Genomic DNA, 14,468 nt, shown 5'->3' on the forward strand with positions numbered 1-14,468 from the left:
GGAAGACGTACTAATGCTGTTATCGCTGTCTTAGTTTCCTGCAATTACCCTTTAGAGAGCCTTGTATGTGCCAGTCTAGAATGGAGAGAGGGCAAGACTCTGAGTACTTGTGAATAAAACAAAAACACACAAAACCAGAAATTTTTAGGGCATTTCTTTATTAAAGTGCAGAATTGAGTATCCTTGTAATAGAAATAGAATGAAATAAATAAAATAAAATAAAAACCTCCCACAGTACAATAAAATAAGTCAATGGTAAGGTTCATCACATTGTAGATGTATTCTTTTTGTCAACATAAGTTTACAGATGAACAGAAATCATTTTTGTTTCATTTACACAGCAACAGCCTTCTGCAGATGCTTTATATTCTAACATTGCAATACACTACAACAGGGGTCTCAAACTTAAGCTGTGGGCCACTGTTGGCACTGTCATCTCATCGGAGGGCCACTCTAAAAGAAACACACAAGAAAACACCCACAAATATTTCCAAAAGAGTGTTTTTTTTTTTTTTTTAAATTTCAAGTATTGTATAAGACAAAACTGCAAACGTGAATGCAGTTTTTCCCCGCAAATCCTCTAACAAAAAAAGTAACTTCAAGATCTATATACGGGCTGTAAGTAGGGGTGGCCGCAAGTTTCACACCCCTGCACTATCATTTACATAATTTATATTAGGATATATTATTACTACGCTAATGCACAAAGGCTGTATTCTATGTTGGTTTTCTGGTCTTTCCTGCTTCCTTAAATTGATATGTTCCTGCAAATATGTAAACAGCTAATGAGCCATCCCTATAAACACCAAAAACAAATATGGAATATAAAATATTTGAGGAAAAGTTATTACAGAATGCTATGTGACATAAGCATTTTTGTAATGACCTTTGTCACGCTGATTCCTCAGATGATGATTGTTGCTAACAGTTTGAATGTGTTATCTTTTATTACACTACCTTTTTTTGTATAAAACGCTACTAATGGGAGTCTTAATTGTTCAACTGAATCTTTGTGTTCTGTTAATTTCCCTATTTTTTTCCATGCAAGATTAAAAATGTCTTCAAGTAGACGTTTGTTATACTTAGATCAACATGTGGGATGCATCCTAGCAGAAGCTCAAAGGAGAAACTGAAAGCTTATTCTTCCACAAGATTATTTGTATACAGCTGCTGTCCTGCATGTGTAATACGGCTTTGTTTTATGTGTCACAGTGCTGGTCTCTTAGGTTGAAGATCTGTACATATACACATCTGTACACCATATATGGTGGTTATTTCTTTGATGACTTTAAAACACGAATTTAGATTTTGGAATGTAAATGTAAGGAACCTCAATTAAGGAAAGTAAACACAAGCAAAGTGCACTGATTAAAAGGCACTTTTAATAAATTCTTAAAAACATGCATGCTAAGGACAAAGGATAAAAAGTGAAAACTTTTAAAAATTCCAGTCATTACAACAACTTGTGAATATTTGAAGATTTACTAAAGCATGTTGCATTTTATGAAACCATAGTTAAGTTAACAAAAGGCTTAAAGTAAACTGAATTTTTTTTTCCTCCCACTGATTTCTTTGTAAACGATTCCACTTATTTAAATATGGAATAATCTGCTAAAACCAGCCCTAAACCCAGAAATGTGGAAAACTGATAAAGGAAATACATTTTACTGCTTAACACTAAACGTAGTGTCATCTTAAATGTGGAAAAATAAAATTTATAACGCTTGCATTAAAAACAACATGTCTTCAGAGGGGACAAAGTAAATGTCTATCAGTTGTGTTAAGTTAAAGGCAGGAGGAAGGCAGGAGGCAGTTTCTGACAGGAGAGCCAACCTGAGGTGGGCAGTGACACAACTGGTAGGATCATCATTAAGTTGACCCCCGACCTACAAATCTGTTGTCCGCTCAGTCACTGATTAAGTCTTCTCACCGTTCTGGTTGTGCCCGTGCTCAGGTTTCTCTGAGTCATGGCTATAAAAGACAAAAAGTGCATTTATTCACAACTTCAATTATACAAATCTTTGAATATGGCTTTTAACTTTAAAAGGTTTCTGATTATGTTTGCTGCTTACCTGAGAAGCTTAACTCATAGCTGAAGTTCCTGGTGGAAAATGTCATAGTTCCTGATGGGTTTAGTTTGTACTGGAACTCAATCTCCTGACTGGATGTGCTGCATATTCCCTGAATAACACAGAGCAACAACACATCAGAGAAAACACAGTCAGGCAATGTTGTTAAATTCTGGTTAGGTCACCCAATACTTTGCTCAAATTACCATAATTCCATGTTAAAGTATGTAAACTGTGCGAGGGATTGTTTGTGTTTCAGTTTGGAATTAACCCCAAAACCTACAACATCTCAACAGAAATATTATAGATGAATAACCATAATTATATTATATTATATTATACATATATACAGTCAGACAACTTGGGAGGGGGAGGCAGCAGAGATGGAGTGCTGACCTCAGCTGAAGATATTGTGGGGTAGTGGAAGGAGTAGTTTGAAATTTTCCTGAATCCCACTGTTGGCCTTTTGTAAAGTAACAAGACTATGGGGACCAGGATGAGAACTCACTATGGTTCATGCCACTGGGGCTCTGCTCACTGAGGCACATGAAGCTTCTAAGGGACGAGGCCCCAGGTTTCTCAAAAAGCTCGGGATGTTATGGAGCTCTCTTGGTTGACACACTTCCCAATTCCTTACTGGCAGACTGGAGTGGTAGTTTCCCTCTACCCGAAAAAGACACCAAGGAATTTTAAGGTATGTGGGAATTTGCCCAGCAACTCTAGATGTGTTTTGTGGATCTAAAAAGGGCATTTTTGACAGTGCTTTAGGAGTATAGAGTATTGTGGTACAACCACAATGAGAGCTTGGTTCATATTGCCCACACTAACACAATCTCATTCCCAGAGGAAGCTTGACCGTGCCAGAGCTGTCCTTAGTCATTGATTCTGTTTTTCATGAACAGAATTTCTGGGCACAGCCAATAGTTCAGTGGTCATAGGTTCTTATCTCTTTATTTATTTGCAGATGACATGGTTTCATTGGGTTGATAAAACCATGACTTCCAGCTCGTACCGAGATGGTTTGTAGCAGAGTGTGAAGTAGCCGGAATGATAATTAGCATCTCCAACTTCAAGGCCATGACTTTCAGGCAGAGGAGGAGGCGAGGAGTGGTAGGTCTGAGCATCTGTCCCCATGACCCAGACCTGGCAGAAGATTGATGGACGGCTGGACAGATTGATGGAATGCACTAAATGTACTCTATAGGATTTTCTAGAGCACCGTCTACACATGAATAAAAAGAAAGTTGTGGCTTACTTTGGAATAATCTTTCCATGATCCATCCATATCTAGGAACTGCCATTGTGCCTGAGGGCCTGAACTAAAAAAAACAAAAAAACAAAAGATTTGAAATTCATTCATTCACAGCATATACATCTTTATGTGCATATCTGGTGTGTTTGAGGCAAAACAATCTTAACATTAGTCAATCTTTTAGTGTTAACATCAGTAAATGTCCTCAAAATATAATATTTAACCTAATTCATGTTATTAATTAGCACAAAATAAGAGATGTGGTCACTGTGTGGCCAAATGTTTCTCCTTACCTGATGTTCTGCTGAACACCATATATAGGAGTCCTTCTAACTGATCTTCTTGTCCCTAAATTGTTGTTGACTTGGTACATACCTATGATAAATTAATGAAGATAATGTCTCAGTGGCCATATGATTTGCTTAAAAAAAGAAAAAGAAAAAAAAAAGCATGAATTGTTCGGCTTAACAGAAGAGCAGTTCTGAAGTGTGTACAATACCTGAAAAGTCCAGTGTGTATGAATATCTGTTAATCTTGAAGTTCAGTGTGCCCTGTTTGTTCAGCTGGTACTGTCTCTCAATAGCAGCGCTGTCAAATGAACATATCTGCACACAGCACATATAGAAAGCAGTTATTGGTGCTACAAGCTACTGGGGTGTACTTAGTTTTTCAAGAGGACTCCATAGAATCCTGTGGAAACTTTTCCTTTCCTTTAATGAGAGGTCAGAGGTCAGATGTGACATGATACTTGAAATCTTACAGCCCTTTCTATATGTTGACAGTACACTTGTAAGAATCATAGGTTCAGAGTTACAAGGCCTTCTGTCAATTTTTGACCAATAAATCATTAATCTGACCTTGAAGAGCTCTTTCGATGTAATCCAAATTTTTATGGATTGCTAACATGACCCCACTCTACACTCCTACAAAGTTTTATCAGAATTCATTAAAACTTCTCAAGCTGTTTACAGACATCCGTACACGTGCCATGCAAGCATAACCTCCTTTGCCGAGGTAAGGGCAGTTCTTGATGTATCTTTGATGCTACTATGCAGCTTAGTGCAAGTCTTTAAAATTTTTCCATGCAGTTTTTGGATGACCTACTTACATGTGCTTGGTATTCTGTCCATTGCTCTCTGACTCCCATGAATTCCCACCTGTAGCCCACAGAACCGGTCTGCGAGGAGGAAGCTGCAGGCAAGTCTGAGGTCAAGCCAACTCTGCAGAGACAAGAAGTGATTATCATTCATGTTCTTTTCCCGTGACATCCGTTAGCCTTCTTCAGAGAAACTTTTTATTTATTCTCTGGGGAGTTTTGATACTTTTCTTACTGACATCTCTGTAGACTAAGTTTGCTCAGTGTACAAAGACTGTCTAAACTACAGGAATAAAAGAAAAAAGTCTTACGCTCCAGTGTTGGAGGATAATTTTGGACGCCTGCGCAGCTTCCTTTGTAAGCCTGTGATGAGGTTTCTCTGCGTCATGGCTACAAAGTGAAATGAAAACACATTTCCATAGCTGTATAAAAGAGCAAGCTCACAATAATATATCACTATAAACACCACATACTGGAGAAATCGATCAAGTAGGGTGTACGGCCCACTGTAAATCTGAAGGTTCCCTGAGGGTTCGTGGTGAACTGCTGTTCAACTTGTCTACTGCTGACTGATGATGACATGGTGTTGGAACCCTGAAGAGGAAGATGACAAGGAATACTCAAAGAAAACCTTCAAGTGAATTTAAGGAGTTAATTCCTGCAATTTTCCTCACCTGTGTTCCATATTCACACCACAGCTGGTCATCTCTGAAGTACCAGCCTATGTCTTCCGCCTGCCCCCGAGGAAGGAAGCTTAGTCTCTGCACCTTTATACCTGGATTATTAGCCTGTAACGTATCAAAATCTATGAACACCACCCTGTGGAAACATAAAAGATTAAAATGAAAAGTATACTTCTCTGAATGTGCTCCTTTTAAAAAAGATTATTGATGCAATAATTTATTTTCCATTGTCCTGACACAAAATCTGTATCTGTATCAATACTTATTGTTGATAAAATAATATTTTTCTATAGACAGGACCTCTGTGGTCAAACGTTTATATTTAACATGATGGCCTTGCATGGCGTGAGGAGGGGTTCAAAAGTGGCTTGCATATGTGCAGGCTAAAGCTAAAGAATGCATAGAAGAACTGATGTCTTCCAGTGATGTTAGGTGTTGTTGTGTTTGATCAGCTGATCCATTTCATTTTATGGCTCAACTTGACTGAACCCTTTTTCTTGTAAGCGTACAGGATTTACAGGACTGTTCTACCTACAGTAAAAAGTTAATTTATAATAGCCCAAAAACTGAGTTTCGGTTTACCTTTGTAAAATTTTAAATGGCATCTGACACATTTCCATTTCCCTTCCCTGACCAACTCTCACTTCGTTAAAGTTGCTGATACTATCAGATATAATCACAACATACTGACCCATGGCTTGTATTGATACTGATTCCCTTGGCTCCTGGTTGGCAGTAGTGGGTCTCAATCACATGGTCATTTTCAATTTTCAGCCACTGATGGCCAACTGACAGCTGCCACTCATAATACTTCCCATTGACTGTTGAAATAAAGATATGTTAGACAGAATGCAGTGATCTCATAAACCAATATCTTACTCACAATACATCAAGTGTTTAAAAAGAGAATATGTACTGTTTTAAGAGCAATATTAGCTTATTTTGAATTTGAAGACACCAACACATTTCAAACATTTCAAATGAGGGCAACAAAAGGAAAATTAAGTAGTACTAAAAAGAAAAAAAACTGCTGGAGGAACATTTTGCAATTAATTAGTTTAAATGGCAACATGTCAGTGACATGAATCTAGAGAAATCAAGTCTGAAATCAGTGTGGGATGCTAAGATGATTCTTAGGCTGAGGCAAAGTGGAGAACTGTTATGTGATCGAACTAGTCAAAATTTAAAATTCTTTCTAGAAAACATCAGCCTAAAAAACAAATGGACGGTCTGGGTTGTTATCAGCACTCAGCTCGTTGTTTACAGACTGTTGTTAAAGGAAGAGGAGATGCCACCCAGCGGGGAGCATGGCCTTATCCCAACTTTTGAGATGTATTAGTGCCATTAAATTCAAAACTAGACATTTTTTGTTCTTAAAATGCTACATGTTCTCATTTTACTGTCTTCTGTGTTCTAAACTATGGCCTTATAATGATAGAGGCAGTATAGCAGGAAGTTAAACTGTCACGTCAAACAGACCTGGGGTGTTCTGGGGAATCTGCTCCTCCTCATTATTGTCCTGGAAGCAATTAATAGAAATGATGCCATGAACACAAGCTCGCCTGTTTTTTTTCCAGACCCTGTCAAACCCCTCCACATAGCACACACACACTTACCCTCATCTCATAATAAAAATCCACTGTGACAGAATGAAAGCAGAAAAAACACAATCAGTCAGTCTTAAAAAGCCACTTCCAGATTAAAACTTGAAAAAATAGTTTCGTTAAATCGCTGTATTTACTTGCGATCGAGGACCGAAGCCGGCGGATAGTTTCACTGAAACGATGGCTTACACTTTCGTTTCTGGGCTTCAGCTAATGCAATTTAGCGCGTACCGGTACATAGGTGGAGCTAAAGTACCGATAATGACGCTCCCCTAAGGCTGTCTCTGGAGAGTGTACACTACAGCTGATTCCAGTGCTTTGGTTTCTTTTCACAGCGACAAAAATTAAAGCACAGTGAAGCCATCAGATGACTGTAGAGTTGCTCTTTCATGGTATTAAAGGAACAGTTCACCGCAAAATTACCCTTTTGTACTTCCCTGTGGCCTACAATGTTATGAGGAAGAGTAGACAACGCTGATATTTGGTGTGAACAAAACTACCTGCAACTTAATGTGGCAAAGTTTAAGGAACAGGAACTTTAAAATATTCCTATTGCTTTACAAAGTTAAGACATGAGAAAGTTACATGTTACCAAAAAGGCTCTGCACTGGTTGTTGAAATTCAGAAGGACTGAGTTCTTTGACTCTTTCATATTGTGATGCTGTTTAATTAACATGACTGTTATGAAACAGCGCCTCTCCATCCAGTTGCTATTTACCTTGCTAATCAATTAACTGTGCATGAGACTTCGTTGTTTCCCTTCCTTACTCTGTCAGCCCACTGCTGCCCATCTCTTCTCTCACTAACACCTACCTGTAAACAACACCCCACCCTCTGAGTTTTGCCCCCTCCCTTATTTTGTCAATGGCTTAGAGTTGTCTTACCTTCACAGACAAAATCTGTAAGTGTGTCTTAATTATGTGTGAGTGCCGTCATATGTAACATTCCCCATTTATATGTCACACCCCCCCCCCCCCCCCGCTGTCAGTTCCCAAAGGCTGATTCTGTTCATCTGGACGTTGCGTTTTCAGTGGGTGAAACGTTTCGTCATGCATCGGAGCGACTTCTTCAGTCTCAGCTGACTGCAGGTTTCCCCAACCTTATAAATTGGTACATTTGCACAATGACTGAAACTAGCACCATTGAAGGGACAATGGGCTGTGAGGTCAGTTCCTATTCTGTACACTTATATAGGTGTTCTGTTAAAAGTTATTCATAAATTATGACGAAAGTTACTCATTTACCACTCGTCTCTTGATCATATCGATAATTAATCTCTTGTTTTGTTTTTGTACAGTTGGCCATAATGCTTTAATTTAGACACTGCTGGTGTAACTTTGCTTGACATACTATCCCGAGTGTGTTTGTGGTAGCATTAGTTACATCCATTACATCCATGCATATGTTTTTAAAGCAAATACTACTAACCATCAGGTCATTTGAATTTTCTTCTATTCACAGGTAAATTTCTAATAAATTATGTTTGGTTACGTTGCTTTGGTTATACTTACCATTTTTGTCCATTTGTTGAGGTTCTGTATGTGTGGGAGGGGCCACCCCAGTACTTCCTACTTATATAGCGTCATGATGTCATTGATTGCATAACAGGGTGCAACCAAATGCAGGGTTTTTCATTGTGTATAGCATTGTTTATTTTCCTTAAAGTAACATTTTGAGTTGTATTGTATGCAGTGTTTTACTTTTCAAACCATTTAGCTGTGTAAATGAGTTTGTCAGTTAGATGCATAATCTTATTCCTGTTTTTTGTTTAGATCATATTGTTTGGTCTAACCTATTTTTCAGTGGTAGAGAGTAATGAGATTCAGGTGTATGTAAAGTCCTGTATAAAGCAAGTGAGGTTTTGCCTACCGAGGTGTTTTTAAAAATGGTATAATGGAGATGTCAGAAATAAAGTACAATTAAAAGAAATTGATGCTGATGCTGTCTACTTATCACCTTCCTCGCCACTTGGTCTACACTACCCCAAAGAAATATTTATATTCATTTACATTTCTGACTAATTTAGTGTTGACTCAACATGAATCCAAATTTTATTATAATTAGAAAATAAGACATTTCTAGTTCCCATCAAACTCTTAAGCCACGATCGCCCTCTGTAAATGTAAATGTAAGCAAGCTGTTGAAAAAATATTTGTTTAGAACTGGTCATTGAGGTTCTGGTGTCCTACTTGCATATACAAAAGGGGAAAGTCTTGGTGTGTTGTGACTTTCAAACATTTTTTATTGCATTTAGAGAATACCAAAGATGCAGTAGTCTGTTCTCCCAAATCAGTGAAACCCGTTTCTGGTGCATTTGTGCAAAGCCAAATAAACCACAAAAAGCAAAAACTGTGGCACAATGCAAAGAGGCACGGAGACTTTTCAAGGCAGTTTGTGTGTTAAAAGCATAAAAAGATCTCAAAGGTAATGTGCAAAAAGACCTCGAACTAATATTGCACAGTTACATCTCATTTTTCTACATTAAAAAAAAGGCAAATGTATCATATCCCATGCATTCAAAGTGTTTGTTATACACTTCCTTTTGTTTAATTATTGGCTATAAGAACAAATTTTCCCCTCCATCCCCATATGGAAGTGTGGAAAAAAATGCTTACTGTGACCTGAGTTGATAAGATGAATAATTTAAACAACCATGATGCTAAAAGGCAAGTTGGTAGAATGCATTATTGGAGTGGAAGATTGTCAGGCAGCATTTAAAAGTGTCCTTGTAAACTTCACCCATGACAAGGCCTGCAATGAGGTAAATTCTGAAATTCAACAATAAAAAGGATGTGTTAACCATCCAAAAATAAATCTCATATAAATCTCAAGTTAGAGGAACGTGGCAGCATCGTGGTTACGTTGCTGCACAGTCTTCTGGAGGTCAGGAAATCATCTTGATGGCTCACACCAGCACACGTCTCACCCTGCGTGTGTGATTGGTCCTGACGTTGGTCTGGATCATTGCTGTGGAAAATCATAAACAAATCAACAAAAGTCTAATGTTAAATAAATGTTACATCACTTTTTCATATTGGAACAGGTAGATATGGATAGTCAGTTGTTTATTAAAATGCCTCTAAGAGCCAACAATTAATTATTATTTCGAGTTTTTTACTACAGGATTAAAATATAAAAACTCAACCTCCAAAGTCAAGATTGTAGGATTGTCCTGCCACTGTGAAGGGCATGGTGCCTTTGTTGTTTTGTTGGTACTTGCTCTCAATGTCATCACTGGTTACTGAGCAGTCAGTGGAAGTCCTTTTCTGTTAAGACAAAATCCACAGACAAACTGTGATGATTTATGTCAATGCAATAACTCAGAAATTGTACTTTGAATAATCCTAAAAATAACATCCACTGCACAGATGACATACCCTGTGTTTGAACTTGTGCCATTTTCCACTGTCGCCTTCAAATTCCCACTGTGGCTTAGTGCCCAAGCTAAGATTCTGGAAACCTGAGGATGTTAGAGCAACTCTGCGACAACAAAATCAAAAATATTTCATAAAACAGAAAACTATGTTAAATTCTCTCATCTTATCTTCTTGACAATTTTTAACTGAACAAAAATCCTTGAGGAAAATTAACACTCACCCCCTGACTGCTTGTGGTTGCTGGTACGTAGGTCGACGGGTGACTTTCCTCTTCCTGTTTTTACTCACCTGTTGCATTTCTAAGCAAACAAACAGAAATAAGGAATAGGCTAATGACTGTTAAGAAAAAGCTGGAATTTAGCTGGAAGGGTGTTACAAATTTACAGATTAGTGAATTCACTTCACCTTTAAATTTGAGCTCCAAAGTTTCACCATTGACGTTAAAAGTAAAGGAGCTCGTTGGATTTCTCTGAAACTTTTCCTCTATGTCGGAGCTCTTCACAGGAGTGGAGACGCCCTTTGAATCCTGTCCGCGAGGGAGAGAAGAATCATTACCAAACAGACAAAGGAGAACAATTTCCATTAACTTAAGCAAAGATCTAGTTGCTATCTACCTTGGCTCCATACTTGATCCAACGACGACCCAACATGCAGTACCAAATCCACTCAGTGTTACCGTCATCCAGGCGTCTCACTCTCAATTTCTTCCCAAGAACTTTCATCCTTTTAAAGTCTATGCTCACCGCCCTGTAGAGAGAGGAAAGTTGAAGCATGTAGTGACTACAGTGTGCCTGGAAATAAAAAGTTCTTCATAAACTCATTGCTTACCCGTATGATGTGTTGTATATTTTGATGCTTTTGGTGTGGGGCAGCGAATACTGGGCCTCAAGGATGTGATCATTTTCAACATCTTTCCAGCCTCTTCCGTTATTGAGCTGCCACTGGTAGCGTCGGCCATCAGTAAGCCTCTGGTCTGGTTAGAAAAACAAAACAAAAAGACATTATATATTACATTGTAATTGGTGACTTATTACTGGACATTAAAGCTGCTCTAATATGGCTCGAACATGTAAATATATGTATAAGGTAAAATGTGGCTCTTGCAGCTATTTGTTAGGAACTAGCTGATATTGTTGGAGACCAAAGTGTTAACTGTCAGCTAGATGGCCTCACACTGGACTGTAAAATACTTTGATAAACAGAGGAGTTCATGGTCGATTCAGGGGCTGCAAGGCGCCCAAGGTCTCGTGGCGGTAAAACAAGAACAAATTATCAGCCCTCCACCACAGGAGAAGAAGTTCTCCTGAAAAACGCCCATACTATTCAGTTTTTTTCTAATTCTGCTTTCGTGAAATTTAACATTTAACATGCTTACTGAGAACTGTAGAGGCCTGCAAGCCTGAAATGTAGCTGTTTGGTTTCTTTGAGCATTGCACAGTTTGACATTGTGGGAAATTTAGTGGAACATCCTGTCCTGGGAAGACTAAAAACTGTCTTGAATGTTTTTCACTTGTGAATAATCTTTCTCACTTAAATTAAAAAAAAAAAGAAAAAAAGAAAAAACGTCTTGTGGCGATAAAACAAACAACTGAAAACCCCAAAAGCAAATACTCACCATGACTAGATGATGACCGATCCGGAGTCCTGCCGCTTGCACTGGAGGGCACACCTTGACTTACAGTGTGGTTTAGTCTACATTTGGAGCCGTAACGACAGTTTCCTTTAAGAGCGTACTTGCAAACGTGTAGGTAAGCACACCTTTCTCCGTCCCTACAGTTTCCTTTGTTGTAAAACTTGCAGGGTAAAACATCTTCCTCATTGTCTTCCTCATCGTCTTCCTCATTGTCTTCCTCATCTGATGGTTCAGCGCTGTCTGACTCATTGCTGACATCAGAACCATAAGTGCTTTCATCGTCAGCCTCTGGACAAAACAACAACAAAAAATGCATGATATGCTTTCATATTTTGTTCCTCCGATATACAGCTAAATTCTTTATTTACTAGAGATACATCCCTGAATATATAAAGCAATATGAACAAATACAGGTACATATTTTTGGGCAACTTTGCTACAAGAATGGAAAAGCATAACAAAACATACAGTTCACTGTGGAACTCGACCTGCATTGAGGCCTGAATTCAACTACAAAGGGTAACTCTGAGCCAGACTCTGAAGGCACAGAAACAACATCTGATCTCACTAATGCTCAGGGCTTTGTGGTAGACCTTTCTTGTCAGAGCTGAGGATGTTAAAGTACATATGATACTAAGCAAAAGTCTTGAGTTACCCCTAATTTGTTTAGCTTTTGCTAGTAGAGTGGGGAAATTGTTCCAGAAACTTATTGAAATGTGTGAAAATATGCATGGAAATTGTCAATGTTTGATTTTACCACCTTTATACTTTAACACAGCCTTAACTCTGGTAGGAAGCCTTTTTTTTCCATTTCTTTAAATAGTCTTCAGGAAAAGCTCTCCAGGCTTTTTGAAGGGCATTCACATCTCTTCTTTGGATGTTGGTCAGCCTTTTGTTCCATTTTCTGTCAAGATGATCCCACACTGCTTCAAAAGTGTTGAGGTCCGGGCTCTGGGGATGCTGGTCTATTGTGTGTTTTTCTAGCTTTTACTACACTGAGTGTGTTTGGGCTTTTTGTCATGCTGAGAAACAAACCCAGTGCCAATCAGCTGGTACTGCATGGTGGATTTAAATCTGACTGCACTTTTCTTATGTTCATAATTCAAATTGATGAAACAATTTTGACAAGATCCCTAACACTACTGGCTGACATGCAGCTCCGAAGTATGACAGAGCCTCCGGCATATTTTACAGATTCACAGTTGTATCTCTCTCTTGATCTTTGCACATATTGATGATGATTAGAAACATAGATTTCAAACTTGGATTCATCACTCTCTAAGACCTGTTGCCACTGATTTTCAGTCCCTGTTGTTATGTAATTTGGCATACCTCAGGCTTTTCTCACTGTTTCCGTTCTTTAAAAATGGCTTCTTCTTCCGCTGAAACCATTTGTGATGAGGCTTCAGCAAACAGCAGATGGATCAACGAATATTTTACCCTTAATATCTTAAGCACATGACATTCATAACTTGAGTTAGGCGCCTTTTGTTTGCTGGAATGACTTAACATCGTTAAGCCAATGTTAAGTGGCTTAACAAACAAAAACAATGGTCAGGTACAAGCCCTGGACTGTAAATGAGTGATAAAGCAGCCAATGTCCAAAGGAAAACCATCAGAAAGTCTAGAGTAGCATTGTTCAATACCGCTTTAACAGCCTGGCTCCTTGGAAGCAAACTATTGAGAAGTGAGGGGTGGCTCAATAATTTTGTACACTACGGTATTTTTTATTTTGAAATAACGTATGACAATATAGTTTCGATATGTTGGTAATAAAGGCAGGCTGAAAACTTGTAAAGCTGCATTCCCTCACTTGTTGTTGAGCTGCTTTGTCCCTTTCACTTTAGAACTATGTTTAGCTATTATTTTTTCACCTGCTCCACCTTTCTATCTAATGTATGTTAATTATTTTATATATATGTATAAAATAACTTTTACAATTCTTCTGGTGCTATTAGAAAAATCTGAAAACAAAGTTTCTGTGCCGGTTTGTATTGCAAATAAATAACTTGTTTATCTGCTGCCCCCTGCTGGCTAGTTAAACATGCTATTAAGAGTTTCACACATGTTAATAATATACGTTTATAAAAACGTATAAATAAAAGAAAAATGCATACTAACTTTAATTAAATTATGTAAATGAGGAATTAAAACATAACTATTAAAGTCCAGCTTTCAGGTTTTATATAGGCATTCTATGCAATCGAGCTTCACAGTAAATGAAACAGAAAGTAAACGTCTAATTCTATACAATGACGATCAGTGTCTCAGAATAAGAGTTCAAATCTAGACTATTGGTCTTGTTAAAATATTAAATATGCTGCACATTTGCACATTTTAGGCATGTTTGACCTCACAGAAAATCTTTATGGAAACTCTGATAGAATGAGAGCTGTTAAAAATAATTCGCATGTGATTTAAAGGGAAATATAAACAAACAGTAAACAAAATACCACCAGACTTTATAAAATATATGAACAGTAAAATATAGAAATGTTACAAGGAACATAGCGCGAAAGATACTCACGGCAGGAGGAGGCCATTCTGCTTTCTGCAAAACACTTTCGTTTTCCTTTGGAAGAGCCTCTCCCACATCTGATTGCCAAGAGGCTGGCACTATATATACTAGGCTAGAATAATAATGTGATCTTAATAAGGCCTACCCAATGCAACAAAGTTGCCAAAAAAATAGAGTAAACGTGTTAAGCAGCTTTTGAGAATTAGGTTTAATGGGCAGTAGTAAACATGTGTTGG

The 14,468-nt window shown here is 38.0% G+C and overlaps 2 protein-coding genes across 2 annotated transcripts; both read right to left on the reverse strand.

The window, feature by feature from the left end:
- Window positions 1-141: 141 nt before the first annotated feature.
- Window positions 142-6,958, reverse strand: LOC146689604 (uncharacterized). Its single transcript, XM_085437252.1, has 13 exons — window positions 6,842-6,958; window positions 6,717-6,739; window positions 6,580-6,619; window positions 5,792-5,921; window positions 5,092-5,236; window positions 4,891-5,011; window positions 4,729-4,807; window positions 4,430-4,541; window positions 3,821-3,926; window positions 3,615-3,696; window positions 3,325-3,388; window positions 2,073-2,181; window positions 142-1,971 (listed from the first exon to the last, which is right to left on the reverse strand). Coding segments are annotated over exons 1-13 (1,074 nt in total). The 5' UTR covers window positions 6,843-6,958; the 3' UTR covers window positions 142-1,909.
- Window positions 6,959-8,925: 1,967 nt separating this feature from the next.
- On the reverse strand, window positions 8,926-14,301 carry LOC146689605 (uncharacterized). Its single transcript, XM_085436487.1, has 9 exons — window positions 14,242-14,301; window positions 11,697-12,002; window positions 10,910-11,054; window positions 10,696-10,828; window positions 10,487-10,607; window positions 10,302-10,380; window positions 10,082-10,184; window positions 9,850-9,970; window positions 8,926-9,671 (listed from the first exon to the last, which is right to left on the reverse strand). The coding sequence occupies exons 1-9, from the start codon at window positions 14,255-14,257 to the stop codon at window positions 9,610-9,612; spliced, it is 1,086 nt and encodes a 361-aa protein (XP_085292613.1). The 5' UTR covers window positions 14,258-14,301; the 3' UTR covers window positions 8,926-9,609.
- Between the last annotated feature and the right edge of the window lie 167 nt (window positions 14,302-14,468).

This window comes from Copadichromis virginalis, linkage group LG17 (genome assembly GCF_057382275.1).
Source record: "Copadichromis virginalis isolate Kocher_CV1m ecotype Utaka linkage group LG17, C_Virginalis_male_GT1.1, whole genome shotgun sequence".
NCBI classification, from domain to species: domain Eukaryota; kingdom Metazoa; phylum Chordata; class Actinopteri; order Cichliformes; family Cichlidae; genus Copadichromis; species Copadichromis virginalis.